Below are 25,092 nucleotides of genomic sequence, written 5' to 3'. Positions count from 1 at the left end.
CCCCCGAAGCCTGGGTTGCTCCGAGCTGCGCAGCGTCTCTGCTCCGTGATTTTTGGAGCAGAGCCAGGCGTTAGCAACCACCCCTGCCAGAAAGAAATACCTCTGAGTATCAAGATGCAGGCAGAGCGGTACAGGAGGTCAAGGTGATGTGGACTTTTATTTTTACTCTCTAGCTCAATGGATTTTATAGCCTTAAAGTGAAAGTGCGCAACAAGTGAAAGTGGGGAAAGATGGCGGCCAAAACTTCTAAAGCTCTTCGGAGTGCGGGGTCTTCCCCGGTGCAACAGACCTCGTTGCAAGCTTTGCTTCCTCCTGCACCTCCTCCGGCATTGACGCTTAAGGATTTACAAGATGCCTTTGAAAAGCATTCACAATTAATGTCTGATATGATGGATGAAAAGCTGAAAAAGCTGGAGGAGAAATTGGAGAAGAAGATGGAAGAGAAGTTTAGAGCAATGAGGTTAGACATGTTGTCTACAATTGAAAGTGTAGCTGTATGTGTGCAATAGCTGGATGAAAAAGTGGAGGATCTCAGTCAAAAGAACTCTATATTAGAAGTAAAGGTATTAGAGAATGAAAATATAAGGGACAAAATGGACGGAGAATTGAGCCTTGTTCAGTACCATCAGATGCAGTATGCTATTAGAATTAGGGGCTTAAAAGAGAATTCTAAAGAAGATTTAAAGCAGCTGATTTCTGAGGCTTTGGAAGCGGTATTGGGCCAGCCAGCATCTGAAATTGAGGGAAGCATGGACAAAAATTTTCGTGTAAATTCATGGATTGCAAGACAGAGGAAGTTACCCAGAGATGTGGTGGTCTATTTTACAAAGAGAGTAATTAGAGATGAAGTCATTCAAGCTGCTTATGATACTAAATTGGTAGTTGCTGAACAAGAAGTCCTGGTTTTAAAAGAGATTCCTCCAAAGATTTTAAGGAGAAGGAAAGATTTTGCATTTCTTGTACAGGAACTTAAGAAATGTGATATCAAGTTTAGATGGGAGATTCCAGTCGGACTGGTGGTGATGCACGAAGGTAAAAGACATCGTCTGGTTACTGTGGCCCAGGCACGTGATTTTTACAGCAATGTGTTAAAAGCAACCCCCCTATCACTTCTGGAAGTTGCAAAGGGACATGGCGAGGGAAAGCCTCAAGATGTGACAGAGGAGAATGGTGCTGGAGGGGATCAAGTTACAGTCTCATCTGTTGCTGTTGGAGAGCAGAGGATGACGCATGCCGCCCTAAGACGAGCGAGACGAGAGCAAGAGCAAGATCAGCAGAAAGTTATGGAACCTCCAAAGCGTACTTACAGTGAAGCTGTGGGAGGGGCGCGGTCCAAAGAAGCTACAGGGGCCATTTCAGACATGCTCCAAAAGCTCTGGGGCGTCAAGATTAGTGACTAAATTTTTAATTTAGAATGTCAATGGATTAAATTCATTATAGAGGAGAAAGAAAGTCTTTCAATAATTAAAACAATTTAAGACTGGTTATTTGTTTGCAAGAAACGCATATTAGGGTTTTGGACCAAAAGTATTTACTGAATTTAAGATTGGGTACGCAAGCTTCTAATTAACAACAAGTTGACCTTTCTTAACTTATTATACATAAAGGTTACCTAATTGGATTATAAATTCTTTAAAAAAAATTTTTTTTTTGGAGATTGGAATGGTGTCCTAGACGTATAGATGGATAAAGCTGGTTTTTTTTTAAGCGTGTTTTGAGTTATGTTAGATTGCCTAAATCTTTTTGTTATTTGAACTTAAGGATGATCTGGAACTGCAAGACATTTGGCGTGATACATGCAAGAACTATTTTTGATTATAGTTCAGTTTGGTTGGAGATTAATAAGGTTAATAGAGATAGGCGCTCTTGGCACGTAACTGAGAATTTGTCTAGAAATTAGAGAAATGTGGGAGAATGTAAAGAGTAGATGAAAGTCTTTTTTTTTTAAATTAATATGAATAAGGATGGTGACTTATTTGAGTAAAGCTCCTTTTCTGTTTTCTTCTTTTTTTATCTGTAATATTAATATTGTTTGTAATCATTTTACATGAGCTAGAGGGTGATAGAATTAATAGTTTATTGTTGATAGCATATGGATGCTTATGTTTGTTTTTCGTTTTTATACCCTGTATTTAGCTCTGGGAAGTGGGGGGGAGGGGGGAATGGGGGAGAGGGATAGGGAGGGTTAGATAGGGGTGGGGGAGGGGGGATTGTTAAAGTTAAAATGTACTGTAAAACTTTTTAAATTAAAAAAAAGATTGTAAACGACTAAGTGAATCTAACAATTAGTTGCAGGGTTGCACGTTTCCTCACTTCTGCAAGCGCTGCAGGGAGCTCAACCAGATCATTAGAACTTATTTTATCACCAGTTTTTACACAGGTTGGACTGGCCACCCTCCCTACGACTGATCACACCGTTCGTTTTGCCGCACCCTAAAGACAAATAACATTTATCTTTGCCTCCAAAGGAACTCGACGTTTTTGCTTATTTCGGCTCTTCCTCTGGCCACCGTCACCGTTCAAAGGGCAACAGGTCAACCATTGCATGTAAAACAAGCATTACGTCCAATTCTAGGGAATTTAGCAATTCGAGGGTCAAGGTGCACTGCCTACGCCACACAGGTGAGGGAGCTTCTCTAGACGCGCTTCCTGCTCCGAGCGACCAGACGGGTCTTCAAACTCGGCCCTTTTATGACTCATGGACTTCAACTCCCAGAATTCCTCAGCCAGGCATGCTGGCTGAGGAATTCTGGGAGTTGAAGTCCATAAGTCATAAAAGGGCCGAGTTTCCGGCCATCGTAATGGGCGAGCTCAGCCTCTAGCCGGGGGCAATTCTTTCCTCCGCTAAGCCCTCCCACTAAACGCGAGGGGAATCCTGCCCGGCTCCTTTGCCCCACCCTCGAGGCCTGGCGCGCCTGGGGGGCGGGTGGGGTGGGGTGGGAGGAAGGAAGGAAGGAGGCAGGCAGGCTCCCGCCGCGCATGCCCACTGCCTCGGCCTGGTAGGGGAAGGCAGGCGGGGAAGGATGCTGAGGCCGGCGCTGCGGCTGCCAAACGGGAGCGAGGGGACCTGCGGCGGGCAGCCGCGGGAGCAGCGCCGCGGTCATGCCCAGCTCCCCGTCGGCGCCGCCCGGGCCGGACCCGGAGGAGCACTACGACTTCCTCTTCAAGCTGGTGCTGATCGGCGATGCCAGCGTGGGCAAGACGTGCCTGGTGCAGCGCTTCAAGAGCGGGGCCTTCTCTGAGCGCCAGGGCAACACCATCGGCGTGGACTTCACCATGAAGAGCCTGGAGATCCAGGGCAAGCGGGTCAAGGTGGGCAGCGGGGGACGAGGGAGGGGAGGCGCCGGGCGGAAGTCCCGTCTTATCTCCCCTTCGCGGCGCGGGCCGGGCAGGTAACAGGTGTGTGCGCGGACAGAACAGCAGCTGTGGTCGGGGGAGAAGAAGAAGCTGGCGTGGCAACGTCCCTTTCCCGGGAGACCGAAGGGCGCCCAGCGTCTTTACCAGCCGATCTGCTGACACCCGTGGCTGGGCCGAGAAGTCATCGCCAAGCCAGAATTTGCCGAAGAGTTTGTGCTCTTACCTGGTTGCCGCTCAGATACCTTTTTGAAAAAGGAAAAGAAGTAGAATTTGCCTTCCCCCCCCCACCTCCATCAGTCCCCTCCTCCCCACCTTTGCTAAGTTCAGAAGGTAAAAGCATCGGGTCCAGCCCGTTAAAAAAAAGCCTAAAGAAATATTCTTTGCCTTTCTGGAGGTGCTGAACAATGTTTGAAAAGCCTCTTAGCTTCTTGGAGAACCTCAGTTGTGATATTCCAGGCCTGTTAAAATAAAACTCCCCAAGGAACTTTTTGGTAATGTTTGAAATTAATATGACATGATGAGTTCTTTTGTAATTGAGTGTGTTGATACATGGTTCATGAACTTGGTTTGGAGCCTGCTTGGGTATGATAGAGTCCACTTTGCTTATCTGATGAATTATATTAAAGTACAAAAACTTACAACAAACTTTGAGACAAACTTCTTTACTTACTTAGGAGATGGCATCACATTACAACCTAGAAATTGGGTTGTAATCCCTCTGTGGGTAGTTTTTTCATGACATGGCCTGTAACTCGTGTGAATGTCCTGCTTGTGTGTTGAAGCATAAGTGGGCAGTCTGGTTTAAGAATGATTCCAGAACAGAATAATAGAGTTAGAAGGGACCTCAGAGGTCTTCTAATCCAACCCCATGCTCAGACAGGAAACCCTATACATTCCAGCTCTGTGGAGCACTATAAAATTAACTGGGGGGTTGGGCAGTTTTTTTTGTAATGTCTTTAAAAAGGTAAAGGTAAAGGTTCCCCCGCACATGCATGCTAGTCGTTTCCAACTCTAGGGGCCGGTGCTCATCTCCGTTTCAAAGCCGAAGAGCCAGTGCTTGTCCAAGGACGTGTCCGTGATCATGTGGCCGGCATGACTAGACGCCAAAGGCGCACGGAACACTGTTACCTTCCCACCGTAGTGGTCCCTATTTTTCTACTTGCATTTTTACGTGCTTTTGAACTGCTAGGTTGGCAGAAGCTGGGACGAGTAACAGGCGCTCACTCTGTTACGCGGCGCTCGGGATTCGACCTGCCAAACTGCCGACCTTCTGATCGACAAGCTCAGCGTCCTAACCCACTGAGCCACCGCGTCCCTTTGTAATGTCTTAAATCAGGCTAATTTGAATTTTTTTAAAAAAATATTCCTTTAGGTATGTATAAATTGTAGACATCTAGATCTGAATACACTAAATATGCCCCCTTCACTATTAAGGGTAGATTTTATTAAAATGGTACACTTCAGGAAAGTATTAGCATTTGCCCTCAGTAGAATAAACATGTATTATTACAAAGAACGTGAATGCCTTCAATGTACACTTATATTTAAAATAATTGTCGTGCTTTGTAATCTGGATCAACAACATCTCATTTACATAAATAAAAGGGAGGAACTAAAATATCCCAGTAGGATTTTGTAATTTGACCTGGAAAAGTTATTGGCAGTGCGTCAAAGAGTTTTAGGATCTTAATTGACTTTTAACAGACATGTTGTGCAATTCCTTTATTATATGACACAGCGTACCAAAGAGGGCTGTAAACCTGTTCACAGTACGGGAAAGTAAATAGAAAGCTTTTCCAGACCTTGTTTTTGAAAGTAATCAAGAAATTTTCCAAAGACAATGTGTGCAATATCTTACCATTAGTTATTGTTTAACTCACTTTGATTCCAATCCTAATGTTGTGATAAGATATATAGATATTAAACATATATTTAAAAGGAAGTAGCCTTTAAATATACTGATTTAATAACAAAATATTGAAAGGCTCAGTGTTAAAAAGGTCCACTTAAACTATTGAATCCAATCCTTATTCTGAATAGGAATCCAAACTGAAATATCTATGACATCTGCTTGAATACATATTTTGAAGGAAAGTTCATCTTTTGGAATTCTGCTTTTTAATTATCGCCCCGCATCTCCCTTCACTGTTCTCGAAATGGCAGCCCCGTTTCCTGCTGCTTCTCCTCCCGGCGCTGCTATAGAGCTTGGTGCACCTTTGCCCAGGTCAGACCTTCCAACTTCTCACGAAAAAAAAAAAGATCCTGCAAAGTTGGAAGGTCTGACTAACTCTTTTTAGCCTCACGAACTCTGTTTCCCTGCATGACTAAGGTATTTCCAAGTCTGTATACAGGTACATCTTGCTTAACAACTTCATTTAGTGACCATTTGAAGTTCCAAAGGTGCTTAAAAAGTAACTTTACTACCAATCCTCACATTTATGGTTGTCACAACATCCTTCTAGTCGTGTGAATGACATTTGGGCACTTCGTAAATAGTAGGCATTTATGATCATCACAGTATCCTGTGTTCACATAATTGCAGTTCAAATGCCTCACACCCAACTTCACTGTCCAAATTGCAGTCAATAAGCAAGGACTACCTGTGCTCATTCATAATTACATGGGCTGTTGTTAGTAAGACTGTTAAGCAAGACTTTAAACGTAATTGGTTATCAATGTGTACAGTCTCCATTTATTTATTGCCTTATTATTTTTATAAACTATTCCTTCCAGAGGCTCTAGATAGCATACAGATAAGTTAATAATATAATACAAATAATAATCCAATAAAATACAAATAAACCTATAACAAATCCGGTATCTCTGGTGGAAAACATATTACTGCTAATCTTGAGTCCTATTTCAACACAATCCGCATTGTCAAAATATTTCACTCAGTTCATAGAAACCCAAGGCAGTGTTTTCTAATGCCAGTCCTAAAGTAAATCTTACAAAAAATTTAAAGCAATACCTTTGCTTAAGTGTTTTTAAGCCCTTTTTATTCACGGCTTGAAGTTAAGTATATTTCAGGGGTGTGAGGTGCTTCAGAGCACCTTGTGTACCTTGTGGGGCTGCAAACATAACATGGCCAACTTTGAAACCAAATGTATCTTTCAGGTATTCTAATAGTACTGCAGCTGTGAAGAGCAGCTCTGTGATATAAAAAAAGAAATACAACTGCACTTGTGTGTCAGACGTCAGCTCTCTGTACATCACAGCTATAATTGCCCTAACCTTTCTGCATTGTGGTAGCCAGTAATGTTGGGGAGCCATGGTTGCTTATCCACCATTATGCCCTCTTAAACTTGCTGCTACACTTTCCTTTGCCAAATGGATTGGGCATGTTGGTTGTGGCTACCCAGTGATATATTGTAATTCAACTGGGTGTGAAATTATTTTGTGCTCTGTTTAGATTTTTTTCAATCAGTCTACATAAGAAAAAGTCATCTGATAAGTACAATCAGCAACTTGTGATTGAAGAACTTACAGACTTTCTTCTTTTTTACTTCCTTTAGTTACAGATCTGGGACACGGCTGGTCAAGAAAGGTTTCGAACTATAACCCAGAGTTACTATCGGAGCGCCAATGGAGCTATTCTAGCCTATGACATTAGTAAGAGAGGCTCTTTCCAATCCATTCCTCGCTGGATCGAGGATGTGAGGAAATATGCAGGCTCCAATATAGTACAGTTGCTAATCGGTGAGTTTGAAAAGATCTACTTTGGTAAGCCAGAAATAAAAAGAACTATGCCTATGCAGTAGGACACAATAGCAACTTCTGCAAAGGCATTTCTTCGTTTCCAAAAATAAAAACATGTCTTCCTCATTTTGGATTAGATTAAATGACCGCATAATAATTGATGAAGCAGGAAAAATTACTTTCAAGCTCCTCTACAGTTTACTTTGTTTTTTTCAGCCTTTTATGGTTGTCTCAGTATTCCATGCTTTAAGGATTCTTATTTAACAGTATATTTTGAACAAGTCAAGCCACATTGTGAGCCTGTGTTTTCCTATCTGTTGGGATGCGTTCCACGCTTATGCTGCGTTGTCTCACAGAGTATTAAGAGGTTGAAAAGAATGCATGATATTGGCATTCAGATTATTCAGAGTGAGATCCTCTTGGCTAGTATGCAACCAATATCGGATTCTTTAAATAAAATTTGAATTTTTTTCATCTGTTAGATATCTCTGTCCCTTCTGAGCAGGTTTCTGATGTAACGACTCTTAGAAAGTGAAAGAACGTAATATAAAAAATCCATTGTCATTAGTTCCAGAGATAACTAAATACAAAATAACTAATATCCTGTTAATGCAGGAATGTCTACATTAGAAGGGGTATAAAGCTCATTTCTTGAGCTTGAAGTATTATATTGAAATGCAGGGTTTGTCAGCATCAAAGTGGGATAGAATTATAAATCCAGTGTCCCCAAAATTAATGTTATACTTTACAGTGGCTCAAATTTATTTATGTATTTATTTTATATTTTCATCTCTTTATCCTGATATTTTGTTACCTTTGACGGCTACCTGTTTTTGTCATCTCCAAGTTAACTGTAGTATCTGATCTCTAGGCTGGTTATTTGCATCACTTTTGAGGTCCTTCAGCAGTTTGATCTATCCCTGCCATGATCTTTTTCCCTAGGCCTCCCCAACTGAACATTTCCCCTAATCTCCAGAATAATATTTAAAAAAATAATAATCTTATCAACAATTATATTTTCTGCTAGGAAACAAGTCTGACCTAAGTGACCTTCGGGAGGTTCAGCTAGAAGAGGCTCAGAGTCTGGCGGAACGCTATGATATCACCTGTGCCATAGAGACTTCTGCAAAGGACTCCAGTAATGTGGAGGAAGCTTTTGTGAAGATGGCCACAGAGCTCATGATGAGACACGGAGGCCCTGTGTTCAGTGAGAAAAATACAGACAGCATCAAACTTGACAGCAAGGATGTGGTGGAAGGGTGGGGGTGTGGCTGCTGATCACACAATTTCTCTAATTGTTACTGGAATTTAGAGGATACCTTCTTTCTCCTCCATTCTGGGTCTCCTGTATACCTAGACGCTTTGCACAAACTTTGTGTTTTGTAAGTTAAGGGGTTAACATTTTCAGCATGTTTTTTTTTAATATGAAGGAACTTTCTTGTGTAGATCTGAAACTGTGTGGCTGTCGTTCCATAGCAATTTCTACTAGATTTTTTTTTTGAGGAATTAGTGCAATTTGGCAGGAAGTTGCACAGAATGAAGCTACTTAAAATACCTTCATACAAAATGGTCTGAGTGCAAAACTGCTATTTTGCTATTCACTGACATCTCCATTAGGGATTTATCAACTTGGATGATATTTAATGCTTTTATGGCAGCAGGCTTTTAAACTCTTCACATTCCAGGAAAAAATAAATAAACTTACACAGGGTGACGTAAACTTTGTAGTGATGTTTTAAGTATGAAATATTAGGTTTTCTGCATAGGATATAACAGCTGAACCTCCTAAATTATGAAAGTGTGTTTTTCTGGATACTAATGTTGCTGGTACAAGATGTGCAAAACAAGCATTTTTCTCTCGTTTTTTTTTTAAATAGAGAAAGCAGTAGGTACAACACTGAGCAATTGTATAATACATAGAGGTTTGGTTTGGTTTCATTTCATATTCACCTCAGAAGACTTGATCCTAAACACATTTCAGTGGATAATAGTTCCATGGATTTCAGTGGAACTTTCTTGGAAGTAAATGCCTTTGAATATGTATAGGGCTTTATTTTAAATAGGCTGAAAATTATAAGTTAAGATAGATTTAATAGTTTATTTTGCACAATTGATATAGATTCCCTAGTTAATGCTATAGATTGCTGATTCTCATCTTCATTAATTTCAATATGGCTAGCATACTTCAGAGAAGCAGATTATTTTAATAACTTTCCCTTCAATCTTAGCCTTTTCTTGTTTCATTACCATTGAGCATATTATAAATTATTCCAGCTAGAGGATTCCCCCCCCATTTTTTGGTACTTTCAACAATTACCGAGTTGGCTCTTTTTGAACTTTCTCTGGTCAGTGGTATTAAGAAGTTGTTGGTAAATGTTGACTTATGTGTAGGAGATCATTGGTCATTTTTCTAAACCAGGGCTCTTCAAACTTGGCCCTTTTATGACTTGTGGACTTCAACTCCCAGAATTATGGGAGTTGAAGTCCACAAGTCATAAAAGGGCCAAGTTTGAAGACCCCTGTCCTAAAGTGACCACTCATGGTACAGAGCTCTAAAAATCATCAAACAGTTGCTTTGCTTTGTAAGACAAATGGCTCAGGAATTCTCATTATAAGGCATATTTGCTAATTCATAAGATACTTCTTTTATACCATAGGCCCTGGGTTTCCTATTGTTCCTTCCTTACCCATTCCTTCTGCCCCTGATTTCTTCCATTATGCTATAGCACAATCTTCAAATTAGCTTCACACTGCAATCTATTAGTCAAAAACTGCTGAACTATTTCTGCATTGTTAATTTAAGATGAATATCCTTGTTTACATTGGCCAGTGTAAGATATTAATAACAATTGCCTTTTTTAAGCACCTTAAACTGGGAAAGGAATAATTGTAATGACTGCAAATCTTCCAAGTCAATTTTTCAGTGTCCAACATTATTTCTAATGGGCCCCATGCACCTGTCTGAGAATCAAAGATTTTTGAATGAAATCCTTGCAGTCAGTTCTGTTAAAACGGGTTTGATACAATGGTACTATTATGATGATGATTACCTCCCTGAGTAGCCATAGGCTTTCTAACAAATCTGTCCTTTTTTTTAAGATTTCTTATTTTTAAAACATCAAATATGAAACTAACACAATATGCTCTCAAACTTGTGAATATGCCCAATGCATTTGTCTAACTTATTTTAGGAAAATACTGAGCATTTTATGATTGGACACAAGTTTCAGTTCAGTTATTTATTTTTTTATTTTAATTCCATTTATATGCCGCCCTTCTCCGAAGACTCAGGGCGGCTTACAAGCTTAGCAGTAGCCTTCATTCTATGTATATGCCTGCTTATTAGGGCTTTCACATACACACCCAAGCGGCATTATTACAAAGTCAGCTTAATTGCCCCCAACAATCTGGGTCCTCATTTTACCTACCTCGGAAGGATGGAAGGCTGAGTCAACCTTGAGCCTGGTGGGATGCGAACCTGCACTAATTGCAGGCAGCTGGTGTTACTTAAGGAGGCATTAGCCCACTGCTCCACCAAGGCTCTTAATGGTATTCAATATTAGTGGGCTGTCACCTTTTGACCCATTAGTTTCAGAGATTGTTTTTGTAGAATATCAATATGAACAAGTTAAAACATTTTATCTGTTTTAATTTTTCCAGTATAAAGTGTCTGGCTGTGTAATTTAGCTTACTACTCAAATTTTGATTCCAATGATTATCCTGATGAATGTTTTTATTGTAATTTCAGAATAGTAGCTTTAAAGGTGAATGTTTTATAAGGTGTAGACAAGGAAGGGGCCTTAAATTCAGTTAGATGTAGTTTTATAATTATGGTTCCATAGAAAAGAGATATGCTTGAGAGATGCTGCTTCTGAATTTTATACCAGATTTCTTCAGGTTTACGGTATCCAGCCTTTAATTCCTAAGCAGTAACTAACAATGATTACTAACAGAACATTGGGATTAAATAGAAATGATTTGTGTACTGTGAATCCAATACTTATAAGCATTACTTATGAAACCGAATAGAGTCTCAGCATGATTAATTGAACCAAACACAGATCCTAAATTCATCTCTTCATATAGTAGCTTTTATGTCAGGCATCATCAAGCCATAGGCAACTCCTTTTCAAAATCCTGAGGTTTTGGCAAAATCCTGGACAAGTTTTTTTTTAATTGGGTTTCAGAGATAACTTTTAGGAATTTGATGGGTGGTACCTTTTAATCATTTTTATATGAGAGAAGGCGGTTTAAGAATAGTCCCTGCCATGTCTTGCGCATATGTAGAAGGACAGATTTGATTTTCCAACAGTTCTTTTTATTTCCATGAGCATTAGATGAGATATACCAACTCAGTAAATAAAACAAAGTTCAAGACAAAAGAATTATATCAGCTCTATTTCCAATTATTAAAACATTAAAAAATTGAAATAAGTTTCAATTTAAATAAGTCATTCATCATTTGCATTCTTAAGAATACTTTTTTTCAGAACAAGGAGGCCTATAGCATATTTCACTGTAGCAAGATCATCAGAAAGTATAAAAAACAATCCACCAAACAAATATATATTTTAACAAAAGCTGAGCAATTACCAAAGAGGGAAATGCAAACTGACCAATATCTGTGATGATATAACCATATGTTCATTTGGTGAATCCTGCACTTAGTACTTCAGCATCAGTCTGATTCCAAGTGGGAAGGAAGTCAGCCTTGGGTGGACGATTTAATGGACGTGTTGGTTTAGAAATGGTTAGGCAAGTTCGTTGTCCAGGAGCTCACTTTGGCAGAAAGGGAGAAAAGCTTTGCTTGCCAAGGGCTGCAAAGATCTCGGCCTATCAGTGATCTAAGGCAGACATGTCAAACACAAGGCCCAGGGGCCAGATCCGGCCCGCGAAGTGGTTTCATGTGGCCCACGAAGCCATCCTGGAAACAGTGAGGGAACGGCCCCCACTGCCTTGGCCCTGGCCCAGAGACTCTCCTTCTGCCAGAGACCCTCAGATCTGTCCCACTCCTGCCCAGGCCCCCATAGGCCCCATTGATGCGAACGATGTAGAGCTGGCCACGCCCACCCAGTAGGCCATATGCACTCTAGCCATGCCCACCCAGTAGGCCATGCCCACCCGGCCCCCTGAGGGCAACCACAATGCTGATGCGGCCCTCAATGAAATTGAGTTTGACACCCCTGATCTAAGGAATTGATGCTACTGTATTTCAAGCCAATCTGATATAACGGGGTGCCAATAATGATTTTTTTTTATTTATTTTTTTAAAGAGAATTCTGTGAATGGATATCTTTTGGGGGGTTTTGTTACATTATTTATATAAATGTGTTTATGTGAGCAGACTCCTTTCATACTGTTTCGTAGGGCTATAGTTCGGTATACATTCCCAAAAGTAATTGAGAGCACACAGTTGTTTCAGAATTAACTTGCTGTGTCATATTGCTAATATGCATTTTAGCAGCTAAGGTTCTTTAGTATTTTATAATGTGATGTATACTGCTTATTTATTCCCAGATTGGAAAACAACAGCTTTGCTCATTCTTATGAGCTGTTATGATGAGGTTGCATAGCACTGACATTACTACCAGTTTAGATCTTTCTCCATACATACTGTACTTCTTGCTTCAGTTATTCATTGCAAGGACCAGAAAATTAAAGACCAGATGTTAGAGAATGTTACAAATCTCTCCTGGATTACTTTTGTTGAATTTCTGGTAAAAGTACAAATTGGTTACAGAATAGTGCAAGATTGTCTGGGCCACTACAAACTTTGCTGTATTTTGCAGATTTTTGTGAAAAAGGTGGCAATGATATTGCTATTGCAAATTCCAATTAAAAGTTAATCTGTTGGTCTCCTCTGTATATAAGGAGTTGAATAGGATGCCTCTCCGGGTGGTAAGGCTATGCATATGGATTCATTACAATCTTCTCCTGAGAAAGGTAGAAGGAAAAAGACAATCATCATCATGCAATAACAAATAAGAACTTAGCTGGTGTAAAGCGCGACAGCCTTGGGGGAATCTTCAGTGGAAACGCTGGAGGATGAACCTGAGGTGTAGGCTTGAGCGTAAATTTTAAAGGAGGAAATTGTCAAAACATTTAGGGGCCCCATTATCAGCAGGAAGAATTCAATCAACAACATTGTTTTTCTTTAGTCTTTTGAGTAGAAGGGAAGTATTGCATGAAGAAACCTGTTTGGAAAAGAGTCATATTTCGAATTGATTTTTCCAGTAAAATATAAAAATAGCTGCATATCATAATGAGTGGGAAACATTTATTTACTTGCAGCAAAAATATGAATTTAAACTCCATGCCTGTTTCTTTAATGACACTTGGCTCTTCACAGCACCTTTCTTTATGTGCTGGAGTGTTGATCACTTTTTGACTATTCCAATAATGCTAAAAAAAACCTCATTTGTTTTGTCCTGTGATTAGATAATACAGAAAGGCAAAGAAAATTGGCCTTTCACCATAATGTAGATGATCTGTAGAATTAATTATGTTTATAAAGATTCATTATTTTGCCTAAATCTGTTTTTAATGTAATACTATAAAATAATCGCATATTAGAGAAGCACAGTTGTCTTCGGATATAAATGCTACATATTTACATTCTAAATACACAGGGGCGTACATGTGCACACAGACACATACCATGGATTTATATTTATCTGGCACCGTCTAGACTCTAGCATAAAATGATATGCAGGTTTCAAGTACATCAAATGAAGCATATGAAACATGCCAGATTCAGTTTGAGATATTAAATGCCTAATATTTCAGTTTTACTGAAAACCATTTTTAAATTTTTAAGCATTTCAGATGATTACTTTTGTTACACAGATAGCAAATTTTATGGTCTATTTTTTTTGCATAAAACACAGGGGAATATGCTATAGAAATACGACTGTAATTGATACATATGTATCATGCAATTTAGAACAGACTGCTTTTTGTGACAGTTTGAAAAATAAAATATACTAAATTATGTCTAAAATTGGTTCCAGCTTTTCCAAAATAATACCTTTGAAGTCTTATGATAGAAATGTGCATATCCAGGTTATTCCAGACTTTATATGTTATTTTTAATTAATGTTTTTATTTTCAATATACTATGATGGATTGGCAGATTAGGTGCCTCATTCAATTGGTGTTGACTCTTTGTGACCCAATGGGTAGATCTCCAGGTCTCCAATCTGGCCTTTCAGCACTTCCAACTCTGCAGGTCTTGCTGGGTCAATTTACCTTGTCATCTGTCTTCTTGTTCCTTTCACCTTTACCACCACTATGGACTTCAAAAATCTTTTCATAATGTGCCCAAAATGATAAATTGAGCCTGGTCATTTCTACCCTGCTTCCTCACCATCCAACTTTTACTTCCACAGAGCATCACCCGAAAAAGTATTTCTTGCAAAGTTCTGATGACATATGTTTGTAGATATATGTCTGAATATCTTTTCCAAAGTTTTCATTGCTACCTTACCATTGCTAATCTTGGAATATTTCTTAACCGCTGCTTCCAGTACTCTTGATAGTCAATCCTAAAAGGCAGAAGCTACTACTTCGTTATCTTCACTATCAGTTTTAGCACTAGTTACTGTAGCTGTTCTCATTAGTTTTATTATTCCCATGTCTTTCAGTGTACTTGTTGACTTTCATTGCAGATCATTTACATTTTCGCCTATCAGTAATGTCATCAGCGTAGGGCAGGTTTGGGAGATTTCTTTCTCCAGTTTTAAAATCACATTGTTAACTCCAACCTACCTCATTATACGGGAAACATACTAGACTGAATGAATACAAAGAAAGTAGACAACCTTGTATTACTTTTTTGCCAACATAAAAACAGTTTGTTTCATCATATTATGTCTGGACTGTGTTATATATAGGTTTTTTTATGAGAGCAATGAGATATTCTGAGGTTCCCATTTATTTTAAACACAGTTCATAGCATAATATAGTTGACGTAAGTGAGAGCCTTTTTATATGCAAAATAAAAGCACATGTTTATTATATTGTGGTATTCCTTGGATTTTTCTACTTCCAGCTTCAGTATCTTTACCAATATCTTTGTAAACCTATTCTTCATCTCTTTGAATGGTTCTGTGAAATTCTTTGTTAAGTTGTCCCAGAGGTGCTTTTTCAAAAGGCAACTGGACTTCCTTTGTTTTTCCTTGAAGACATTTATGTTTTCATCCAAAAAGTTGCTTCAGTTCACTGAATGAGAAGTAAAACGTCTTCAAGGAAAAACGAAAAAAAAAATCCAGTTGCCTTTTGAAAAAGCACCTCTGGGACAACCGTGACCTGGATGACTGAGAATCTCCATAAAGATCTTTGTTATGTTTGTTCCTGAAAATTTATCTTTCTTGACTTGGGCTTCTCTTCCCTTTTTGGCAATTTCCAATCTGCATTCTGATGGTAAAGGTAAAGGTTCCCCCGCACATGCGTGCTAGTCGTTTCCGACTCTAGGGGCCGGTGCTCATCTCCGTTTCAAAGCCGAAGAGCCAGCGCTTGTCCGAGGACGTCTCCGTGGTCATGTGGCTGGCATGAATAGATGCCAAAGGCACACAGAACGCTGTTACCTTCCCACCGTAGTGGTCCCTATTTTTCTACTTGCATTTTTACATGCTTTCGAACTGCTAGGTTGGCAGAAGCTGGGACGAGTAACAGGTGCTCACTCCGTTACGCGGCACTCGGGATTCGACCCGCCAAACTGCCGATCTTCTGATCGACAAGCTCAGTGTCCTAACCCACTGAGCCACTGCGTCCCTCATTCTGATGGTAGGTTTCTGCTATTGGTGTTTTGAGTGCTATGAAGCAAAGACTGATAAGTCATTCTTTTGTTTCATTCAGTTTCCTAGGTCATATAGTACAACTACATTTTCTGCTTTACTATTTCCAGCTTTGGCATCATAGTTTCCAGCCACAACTGACATATTTTGTTTGCATGTTCTATCAATTCCATATTGAACTTGACCATAACATCCATCAACTCCCTCCTGTTTAGCGTTAGTGATTGGAGTATAATTTGGATGTCATTTTAAATGTCTACAAATCTGACTGATATTATTTGGTCATTAATTGCATTGTACCTAAGTAACTGATAGGAAAACTGTGCAGTTACTGTCTATCTTAGTCTGCTGATGCTTAAGATGTTAAAAGTGTAAAGATTAAGTTCATTTTTCACTACATTGAGCTTTCCTGGGTTCGTAATTATTTCCATCATTCCTATCGTAATTCTGTCTTTGCAGTTTTATATTTTCTCTTTCTGAATGGAAGCACCTACAAATAGATACCCCCAAAATTTTAATTCTTTCATAAATACCCATTAAACATTAGCAATGCTAAAGAGCTCTTTCTCAGTAATATGTTGAATGCCATCCAATCTGAGAGGTCAACCATCATTCAGCACTTTATATTGTCTATCCATATGGCTTCCTTGGTAAAGTATGAGACTGGCTTACTATATTGCTTTCTCTTGTGCACTCTGAAACTGTGGATTTGCTCTTGGCACTAAAGTGATCATCCACCTCCAGCCTCTTGCTCTATCACTGTTGCTTGATATAGTTGCCTTCTCTCATTAGCTAGACAGTTGGGTGGCCTTCATGCCTTGAATTAGTGTTCTTCGCTCACCCTCCTTAGAATACACCACTGCTACCACCATCACGAGATCAGGAGAAAACGTATATTACAGAAAATGTACACTTATCTCTTAACTAAATTGTTTATAGGATGACATCTAAACTTGGCAATGCAGGAAAAAAAAATACAATCAACAAGTATTGGGGTTTTTTTGCTCTATGGAAGATAACTTATTTATAAAAATATTAAAAATCTCAATTAATTTAAAAAATCCTGAATTTAAAAAAAAGACAGCTGCATTATGTATTTATTTATAATACTGTACAAAGTTACTTTAATGCATAGTCTATGCAAAAAGGTTAAAACTTGAAAAATGTATTTCCTATAGCCCTTTCCCTTTGGGCTTTACAAAATATCTGGAATTTGGAAATGTCAGAAGTACATAAGTACACACATGTCTAGTTATGTCTACAACATCACTACTGCAACAGATTAAAAGAGAGTATCAGATGGCATAGCAGATGATCTAATCTACATACAACCAATTATGCACTCAGCTTTTATGTTACATACAAGAATGTAGAACAGAAGAGACTTTGCACACTTCCCTGCACACCTGTAAAATGTTGAGAGAAATCGTATGCTTCTCAAAGAGAAAGGAAAAAGAAAGAACTTTGTCCTATTTCTCCTTTTCTCATGTACAATGTCTTTTCACATCTTTGACAAAGATTTAAAAATCTAAATATAGTCAGATTATGCACCAGTTTCTCTAAAGTCCTTTAAAGCTAACCAGCAGAATTTATGTCTGCCTCCCTTCAACCTTCCTTGGATTTTCTGACCTAGTTATGATAATGGCATTGGTTCTGTGCATTGATTTCTAGCTTACATAATCATGGAGGTGACATCATCCTTTATTCTGAGTTTCAGACTTGAAGATCAGTTCCTTTTAAATCATTTGACATTTTTTGTGAATATAACAAAGTATAAAATCATAATCTGCCTCCCTCATGGTGCTTGAAATCCTAAATTCCAATTTATCTTATAGCAAGGATAGACATTTACAGTGTCATAAATACTGAGGCAATCTGGAATATTTATGGTTACATAAAATGCTTATTAGATCATAACTTACCTCTTCTTCCATTGCATTTTGGGAAATAAAGGTCATGTATAATTCACAGGCATGCTTTTAATATATCGATCATAGCGAGTGGCTGTACTAAAAAATTAACATAGGATCTTCAGGTATCTGAAATACGATGAACAAAGTGTAGAGAAGCTTGTCCTATTTCTTCTCCCAGAAATATGTTTGAGTGATCCTGGGTTTTTAAGATCTGCCTATTTTCTCAAATTCTCAAATTGTTAGGTTTGCTTTCTCAGTTAATAAACAGTCATCACCTGAGGGTAACCCTTGCCCTAAATTCCATAAATTACATGTATGTGCTGGATCAAACCTTCTTTCACAGATTTATTTGTTGAATCAGAAGCTACATGGAGAATTCATGACCAAATGTGCATCTTCATAGAGATGAATGTTCAAAGCTGATAGTGATTTTGCAGTGCAAATAACATACAAACCTCCATGCACTCTCAGACATCAGAGGACACATCTGTCTCTGGATTAGGATAGGATATGTAGGCTGTCAGCATTTTTTTATCTGGCCAGCATAGTGTGTCTAACTCAAAAATGCAAAAAATATGTTCTGTGGAGAAATGTAGTGAGCTTTACTTTAAATAGGGAGTTTGTGCCTTAGAAATAATTCTGCCTAAAAATGAAAGGCCAGGTGTAAAATATACAATTTTTTTTTGCATACCCACACACATAGCCGGAGTTTAACAAAGATTGGACACATTTGCAGTTGACTGATTTCTGCCATAATCAATATGGTGCAACAAGTTCCTTAAGTTTGTTATTATGCATGTTTAAATACAAGAGCCAGTACTGGTGGTGTGACTGGGGCAATCCTAGTAGCATCCCTAGTTAAGTTTACATATCCTGGCTAATCTGACTTCTAACACTGTCAGAACCTATGAGTGATAAAGGAAAGGAAGAAAGTAACTGGGTTACTCTTATCTTGCTGTCTCTCTACTCTGAAATGCTCTTCCTTTCTCAATTGCTTTCTTACTTCTGAAAAGACAATTTGGAAACATGTTGATGTTCGCTGTTATACTAAGAATACGATTTCAGCACTGATGTGTGTATTATCACCTCATTGCTTTTAAGTTTAGCTATAACCTGATGGCAGAATCTGTGGAAAGGTATAATAGGACAGGTGCAAGTATTGCTAGGGTGGGTTTTAATGGTAGAGATTTGTGTCGAAGTCTGAAGTCTGACAGAGCACCTGCACAATTTTTGAAGTGAGGGCTGATTTTTAGAGAAAACTTTTAATGATGTGGGCTAACAAAGGTTCGTCATACGCTCTGTGCAGTAATTGTGCCTAACTAACTGGTATAGCCTGACTTTTAAAATCTCTTGTCTTAAGGACAGGCAGCTTTTCTACTAGCTGGTTCATACACTTAGTAAGATAAAGCACCAATTCATATTGAATTCACTACTTCATTTCCAAAGGGTTTGAAGAATTCTGATATTATTGAATTGTTCTCCATTTTTTGAAAACAGTTTTATTGCTTGTAATAAGGCTTCTGGGAACAGACATAGAGGGCCATCTATCTTGTTTTCCCTTAAAGTTTACTAGAAGAGGTGAAAATAAGACAACAAGGGAACAGAGTATCAATGTTGACATTTTACTGGCACCTATTTATGGATTTATTAAAAAAATATTTTTAAAAACTATGAAATTACTTTTGGTAAAATAGAGCAAAATCTGTAGCAAATACATTGTACTGTGTATAATTAAACTGAGCATTTGGCTATTACACTGTGTGTTTCTTAATTCACCACCACCTCGGGTTATTGAGTTCAGTCAGCAAAGCAAATAAATATTGAAATCAAAAGAATTACAAGAATTTCACCCTTCCCCCCCCCACCCCAAAAAACCTGTCCATTGGGAAAGAGGATGGATTAAGCCATGGCCACAGTGATAAATACCATCTTCACTTCTCAGCTGTTGTAGCAATAATTACTATGTCCACACATACTCAGCCAAGGATCACAACTGAGATCTGCACTTAATATTTAATAATTTGGAGGGAGACAAAAGCCACAGTTGGCAGACTGAATTTTGTACAGCATTTTTATGTTTTGTGTTTAACAGTACTAATGCGTTTTTCAGCAGTCAAGAAATACACCATGGACTAGTACTTGGTTGAATAGCAATGAAGGCCTTGGAAAAGTTGTAAATAAGTTGTCTATATTACAAAGTGTAGAATGAAGCAGGCAGTAGTTTTCCTTGCGAGTTTCTATGGATGCAAAAGTAGGACTTTGAAGAAAGAGGATAGAATGAATATTGACATTTTTTAACTTCAGAATTGGGAAAGATTCCTGACAATCCCATGCATAGCCAAGAGAATAAATGGCTCATCCAACAGATCAGCCCAGAGAATTTATTTGAGGCACAAATGACACAAATCACATTTTGTACATATGCAGAAACGAAGCTTTCTGCAGGAGTCTATAACACGGAGAACAGGGATGGCAGCAAGAGGTGGCTGGACTCAATTATAACAGCAATCAGTGCACAGTTGGAAGACTGGAAGAATCAGATCGGAGAGAGATCCCCCTGGAGAAAATCTATTTAACATGGTCACTAAGAATCAACACCAACTTGATGGCATATAATCAAAACTATTCTACAATTTATAAAAGCAAAACATAATTTATGATATACAGTTTTTCTACATTTCCTTTCTTATACTGGAAAATTGCTGCCAATTTTCAGCAGTCACAACTTTAAATTCAGTAATGCAACCAGGAGAGCTTGCAAGACCTCAGAAAGGTGGGGGGAGGGGAGGCATTAAAGACTGTAAGTCTTGGGACTGTAGCTTGCATATCCTTGATCTATGCTTTGTCAATAATCTATAAATCCTAATGGTTCTTGTAAACATTAAGCCAAAACTAAACCTGACCATGATGCAGCATGATATGTGAACATACTAATAAGCTGTTTAACAGGGATGCTATTAAAGAATAGAGTATGTGTGAACTTGTAAATACAAAACTTGGTAGATTGCTTTTTCGTATCCACCTCAGGTAAATATTTCAGATAATACTATCAATTGCCCTCATTATGATTTGTATCAGTGCTTCCCCATGAGGCACAGGATACTGATAAAAAATGACAATCTCCATATTCAGTTGCATTATACATTGTGATAAGCCCCATGTTTGATGCCATTTAAATAGCCAACACAATTGCCAACTTATTTTAATGTTTTTATTTATTTTTAAGTAGCATATGGTTTGATATTTGTTTTCTTTTAATTCTGCTGGGGGTGGGGAGAATTTTGTTTGTTTTCCAACATTCCTTTTGGCTCTTAAAAATAGCTGTTAAAGTACATTACAAATATTAAATTTTACTCTGCAGGCTTCAGTTTACCTAAGAAGGAAAAATAAGATATAAAAGGTTTTATCAAAGAGGTTTGGGGCATTTCAGATATTGTTTGATAGAGCTTTAAGTTCCTTCTTCCCCCTGTGTATCTTGCTCTCTCACTCCTCATCTTTTAATTGCAATTTTACTTTTTATTGTAATTCTATTTTACTGTTTTTAGAAATATTTGTTTTACAGTTTTATAGCTTTTAATGTTGTAAGATGCCCAGAGTCACCTTGACAGGAGATGGGCAATCAATCAATAAATGAGCCACCATGATTTCTAAGACATCATCTTGATTTGAAAGTTGAAGTGATACTACTTATTCTGCCACTTTATAAAAATGGGAAGTTTCTAGAGTAACACATCTGTGAACTGTTTGTCCAAGATGATTGTGTATCAATAAAAGTGGATGAGAATGAAAGGGACACACAGACTAATTTTAGAATCTACTTTTTTAATCCTATTTTTCAGATGAGTCGATCTGAAAAAAATTGAATGAAACCAGATATTTGGGTGATAATGAATAAAGCTATACAATTGTGTAGCTAAGGAAAAAGGCAGATCTCTTGCTCAATTGAATAACAAGCTTTCAGATAGCAGTTGCAGGAAAACTGAGGGAGAAAAAGGTATTTCTGCTTCGCCACGTCCAAATATAATATGATTGTTCTTGATATCAGGACAATTTTCAATCTGAAATTTTGTATAGGAACAGAAACTAATACTCTTTTGGATTCAGGAGCTGAACTTGTACATTTAGAGACAACCCTATTAAAGCGGAGAAATTGCTTTCTCTACAATTGCTGAACCTCTTATCTGGCACCTGGACAGTTTCATTTGGAATGTGCTTTTTTGAATAGTTCATGTTTTATTGACATTAATAATATTAAGAATACCTTTAGTTCCAAATCATCTCTCCAAATATACGTGTTTGTACTTAATGAATTGTGGGTCAATTGCTTTTTATAGCTGTAGCTGAATTTCAAGCCTTAGAACATTGGAGCTGACTGACAATTGCTGTGTGCTGTTCTTGACAACAATTTACAGCTGGGTTGTCTTACACTACGTGGAAACCCAGTTTCTTAAGAAATCTACAGTGCTTGGAAGAATGGGATGAAGCGGAGTAGATCAAGAAGGATCGATTCAATTATGACACCACAGAGAAGCCTAAAATGCTGAGTTGAAGACAGATCATCCTATAAAGCAGATATGTGAAACACAAAGGCCGGGGGCCGGATCCGGCCCGCGAAGTGGTTTCATGTGGCCCGCGAAGCCATCCTGGAAACAGTGAGGGAATGGCTCCCACTGCCTTGGCCCTGGCCCAGAGACCCTTCTCCTGCCAGAGATCCTCAGATCTTGTTCTGTACCAGCCTGCTACCGGCCCTGCAGAAAAGGCAACCCCTTTATAAACGGCAAGAGGCTGGAATGACGTCTGCCAAATTTATTACTACAAAAAACAAACAAGACACGAACCAAGATACAGGAGCTTTGAAACACTATCTGAGCGGTTGCTTTCAGCAAACCAGCCCTCCCCACACATTCCCTTTATAAAGAGTTCAGGGCGTGGCCTCTCTCTGCCTCCTTCCGAGAAGCCCCACAGCCTTCCTCTGTTTACTCCTACTTGACTGCCTCCTGCGTCGGGCGTCCTTGAACAGGGCCAGCTGTGGGTCATCTTCATCCACACTGTCAGGCTCACACAGCTGGGTCTCCATGGTGACCAAGTGGGAGGGGCCTGCCTGAGGGCTATCATCAGCAAGATCTTCAACCCCCTCAGCAAGGTCTTCAACACCCCCCTCCTCCTCTGAGTCGTCCGACCCAACTGCCGAACCCACAGGCTGACCCTGAATCACAACAGATCTGTCCCACTCCTGCCCAAGCTCCATAGGCGAAGCAGAACGATGTAGACCTGGCCATGCCCACCCATTAGGCCATATGCACTCTAGCCATGCCCACCCAGTAGGCCACGCCCATCCTGGCCATACCCACCCGGCCCCCTGAGGGCAACTGCAATGCTGATGCGGCCCTCAATTAAATTGAGTTTGACACCCCTGCTATAAAGAATCTACCAATATTGAACTTTAATGATCAACACCATTCTGATAGCCCTTAATCAATCAGTCAATCAATGTAATACACTCATGCACACTAAAAGCAAGATTCTAATATAAAAGCATTGTTTTCAAAAAGTCAAAGCATTCAACCAATGCTTCTGGTTAAAATGATAAATCCGATCTCCCACCTGCTAAAGTAGCTTGCTGGCAGTAGGACTCTTCAGCCACTGAGCCCTTAATATTTAATGACAATTGTGTGTATTCCATATTGCTACCGTGACTATAAGACACTTGCCTTCAACAACCTGTACAAAGCTTTGCTATGCTTGTCCCCATTTTCCTGGAAAGGATGCAAGTGATGAAAACCCTTTGTAAGTGTTTTACAATTTTGTGTGTTTCTTTTTGAATTTGGTTAATTTTTAAAAAGTGTGAAAATATGATTGCAAGACAAGAAAAAGGCTACTGGAAATAGCCTGTTTCTTCCTGTTTATCTGTGATAAAGTCTATAAAATATGCTTAATTCTGTTAAAATCCCTATTTTAAAAAATAGAACATTATGTCATTTTTCCCACTCCTATAACCATTGTCTACTCAAAAGTTAAATGTGGACACTCCCATTAAAAAAATCCATTTTATTCATAGCCACTGATTAAAAAGCTAAATCACATTAAATGCATTAAATTCTAAATTACTATATAACCATTATTATTATAGCTGGGCATCAGTTGGGTTTCACTTCATTTTTGGCTTTTAGTTCAGATCACAGACCAATTCAGGAATTGTTTAGTCTGTAAGATCATACAATCCAATCTAGCACTATGTCAGGATATCTACTGTACTTCAATGCTTTTCCCAGGGATAAAATTACTCACTTTCTTAAATTACATTGTTGACTCATGAGTAAAATGATCCATTTATCTTGTTCATTCAAAAAGAAGGGCAAACACCTTGAAAAGTGTTGAATAAAAATCCTGGTCCTATATATGATAGGAAGTAGGCTTCTTTCTCTAGTGTTCTTCAGTGTTTCACACTAAATTTAATCCTAAATACACTGCTCACAAAGCTGGGTTTGTGACCGATGACTTATTCAGCATTGTTGACAAACAGTTGTAATGATAATCTTCTTGAAAGATTCCTCTCTTGATGTTAACTTCTTCCAGACTATCGACCAGCAAGTGTGTCTTCCATTGTTCTATTGATCTTTGCACAAAGCTTCTGATGTTCCTGCTGATTCATTATTTCTAGGCATTTGATTATCCAGTTATATTTATTATTTATTTATTTATTTAATAATATTTCTATACCGCCCTTCTCCCGAAGGACTCAGGGCGGTGAACAGGGCAAGAATAAAAATACAGAATTACAAAAATTAAAAAAGGATTAAATACATGCCCACTAAAAACAGTCAATACAATATTAAAACCCCAATAAAACAACAGTAAAAAACCCCACCAATCCCCCATCAGGCCAGGCCGGCTTGTTCGAATAAGAATGTTTTTAGATCGCGGCAAAAGGAGTGAAGATCGGGCGCCATCCGGAGCTCAACCGGTAACTGATTCCATAGCTCCGGGGCGCCCACAGAGAAGGATCTCCCCCTGGGGGCCACCAATCGACATTCTCTGATCGGTGGCACCCTGAGGAGGCCCTCTCTGTGGGAGCGCACAGGGCGAAGGGAGGTTGATGCCGGCAGCAGGTGTTCCCTAAGGTACTCCGGACCCCTGCCATGTAGGGCTTTAAACACCATTACTAGTACCTTGAATCTCACCCGGAAGACAAGTACCAACTAACAAATACAGGAAGGTAGCAAACTCAGCTTTATTCAGGTTGGACTTCCTTTTTTCAACTTCATCAATCTTATTTGATCTCTGAACTTCTGAAGGCCCAAAGCTTTTATAGTCCCTCTACAGGTAAT

At 38.9% G+C, this 25,092-nt stretch overlaps 1 protein-coding gene and 1 long non-coding RNA gene across 2 annotated transcripts; both read left to right on the top strand.

Moving 5' to 3' along the window:
- Positions 1 to 2,953: 2,953 nt before the first annotated feature.
- Positions 2,954 to 9,441, top strand: RAB43 (RAB43, member RAS oncogene family). Its single transcript, XM_081315526.1, has 3 exons — positions 2,954 to 3,312; positions 6,873 to 7,056; positions 8,084 to 9,441. The coding sequence occupies exons 1-3, from the start codon at positions 3,103 to 3,105 to the stop codon at positions 8,332 to 8,334; spliced, it is 645 nt and encodes a 214-aa protein (XP_081171652.1). The 5' UTR covers positions 2,954 to 3,102; the 3' UTR covers positions 8,335 to 9,441.
- A 131-nt stretch (positions 9,442 to 9,572) lies between these two features.
- LOC308662357 lies at positions 9,573 to 15,072 on the top strand. The gene is made up of 2 exons (XR_014025173.1): positions 9,573 to 10,290; positions 10,620 to 15,072. It is a non-coding gene; the product is annotated as an uncharacterized lncRNA (long non-coding RNA).
- Positions 15,073 to 25,092: the final 10,020 nt, after the last annotated feature.

The sequence above is a fragment of the Vipera berus genome, assembly GCF_964194415.1.
Source record: "Vipera berus genome assembly, chromosome: 2".
In the NCBI taxonomy this organism is placed as follows: Eukaryota; Metazoa; Chordata; class Lepidosauria; order Squamata; family Viperidae; genus Vipera; species Vipera berus.
Note: the sequence above shows the minus strand (reverse complement) of the source record. Positions and strands in the feature narration are given on the sequence as shown.

Coding starts and splice junctions, on each gene's coding strand:
- RAB43 (XM_081315526.1), top strand. CDS start 3,103: ATGCCCAGCTCCCCGTCGGCGCCGCCCGGGCCGGACCCGGAGGAGCAC. Junction 3,313..6,872: donor TCCAGGGCAAGCGGGTCAAG/GTGGGCAGCGGG, acceptor TACTTCCTTTAG/TTACAGATCTGGGACACGGC. Junction 7,057..8,083: donor TATAGTACAGTTGCTAATCG/GTGAGTTTGAAA, acceptor ATTTTCTGCTAG/GAAACAAGTCTGACCTAAGT.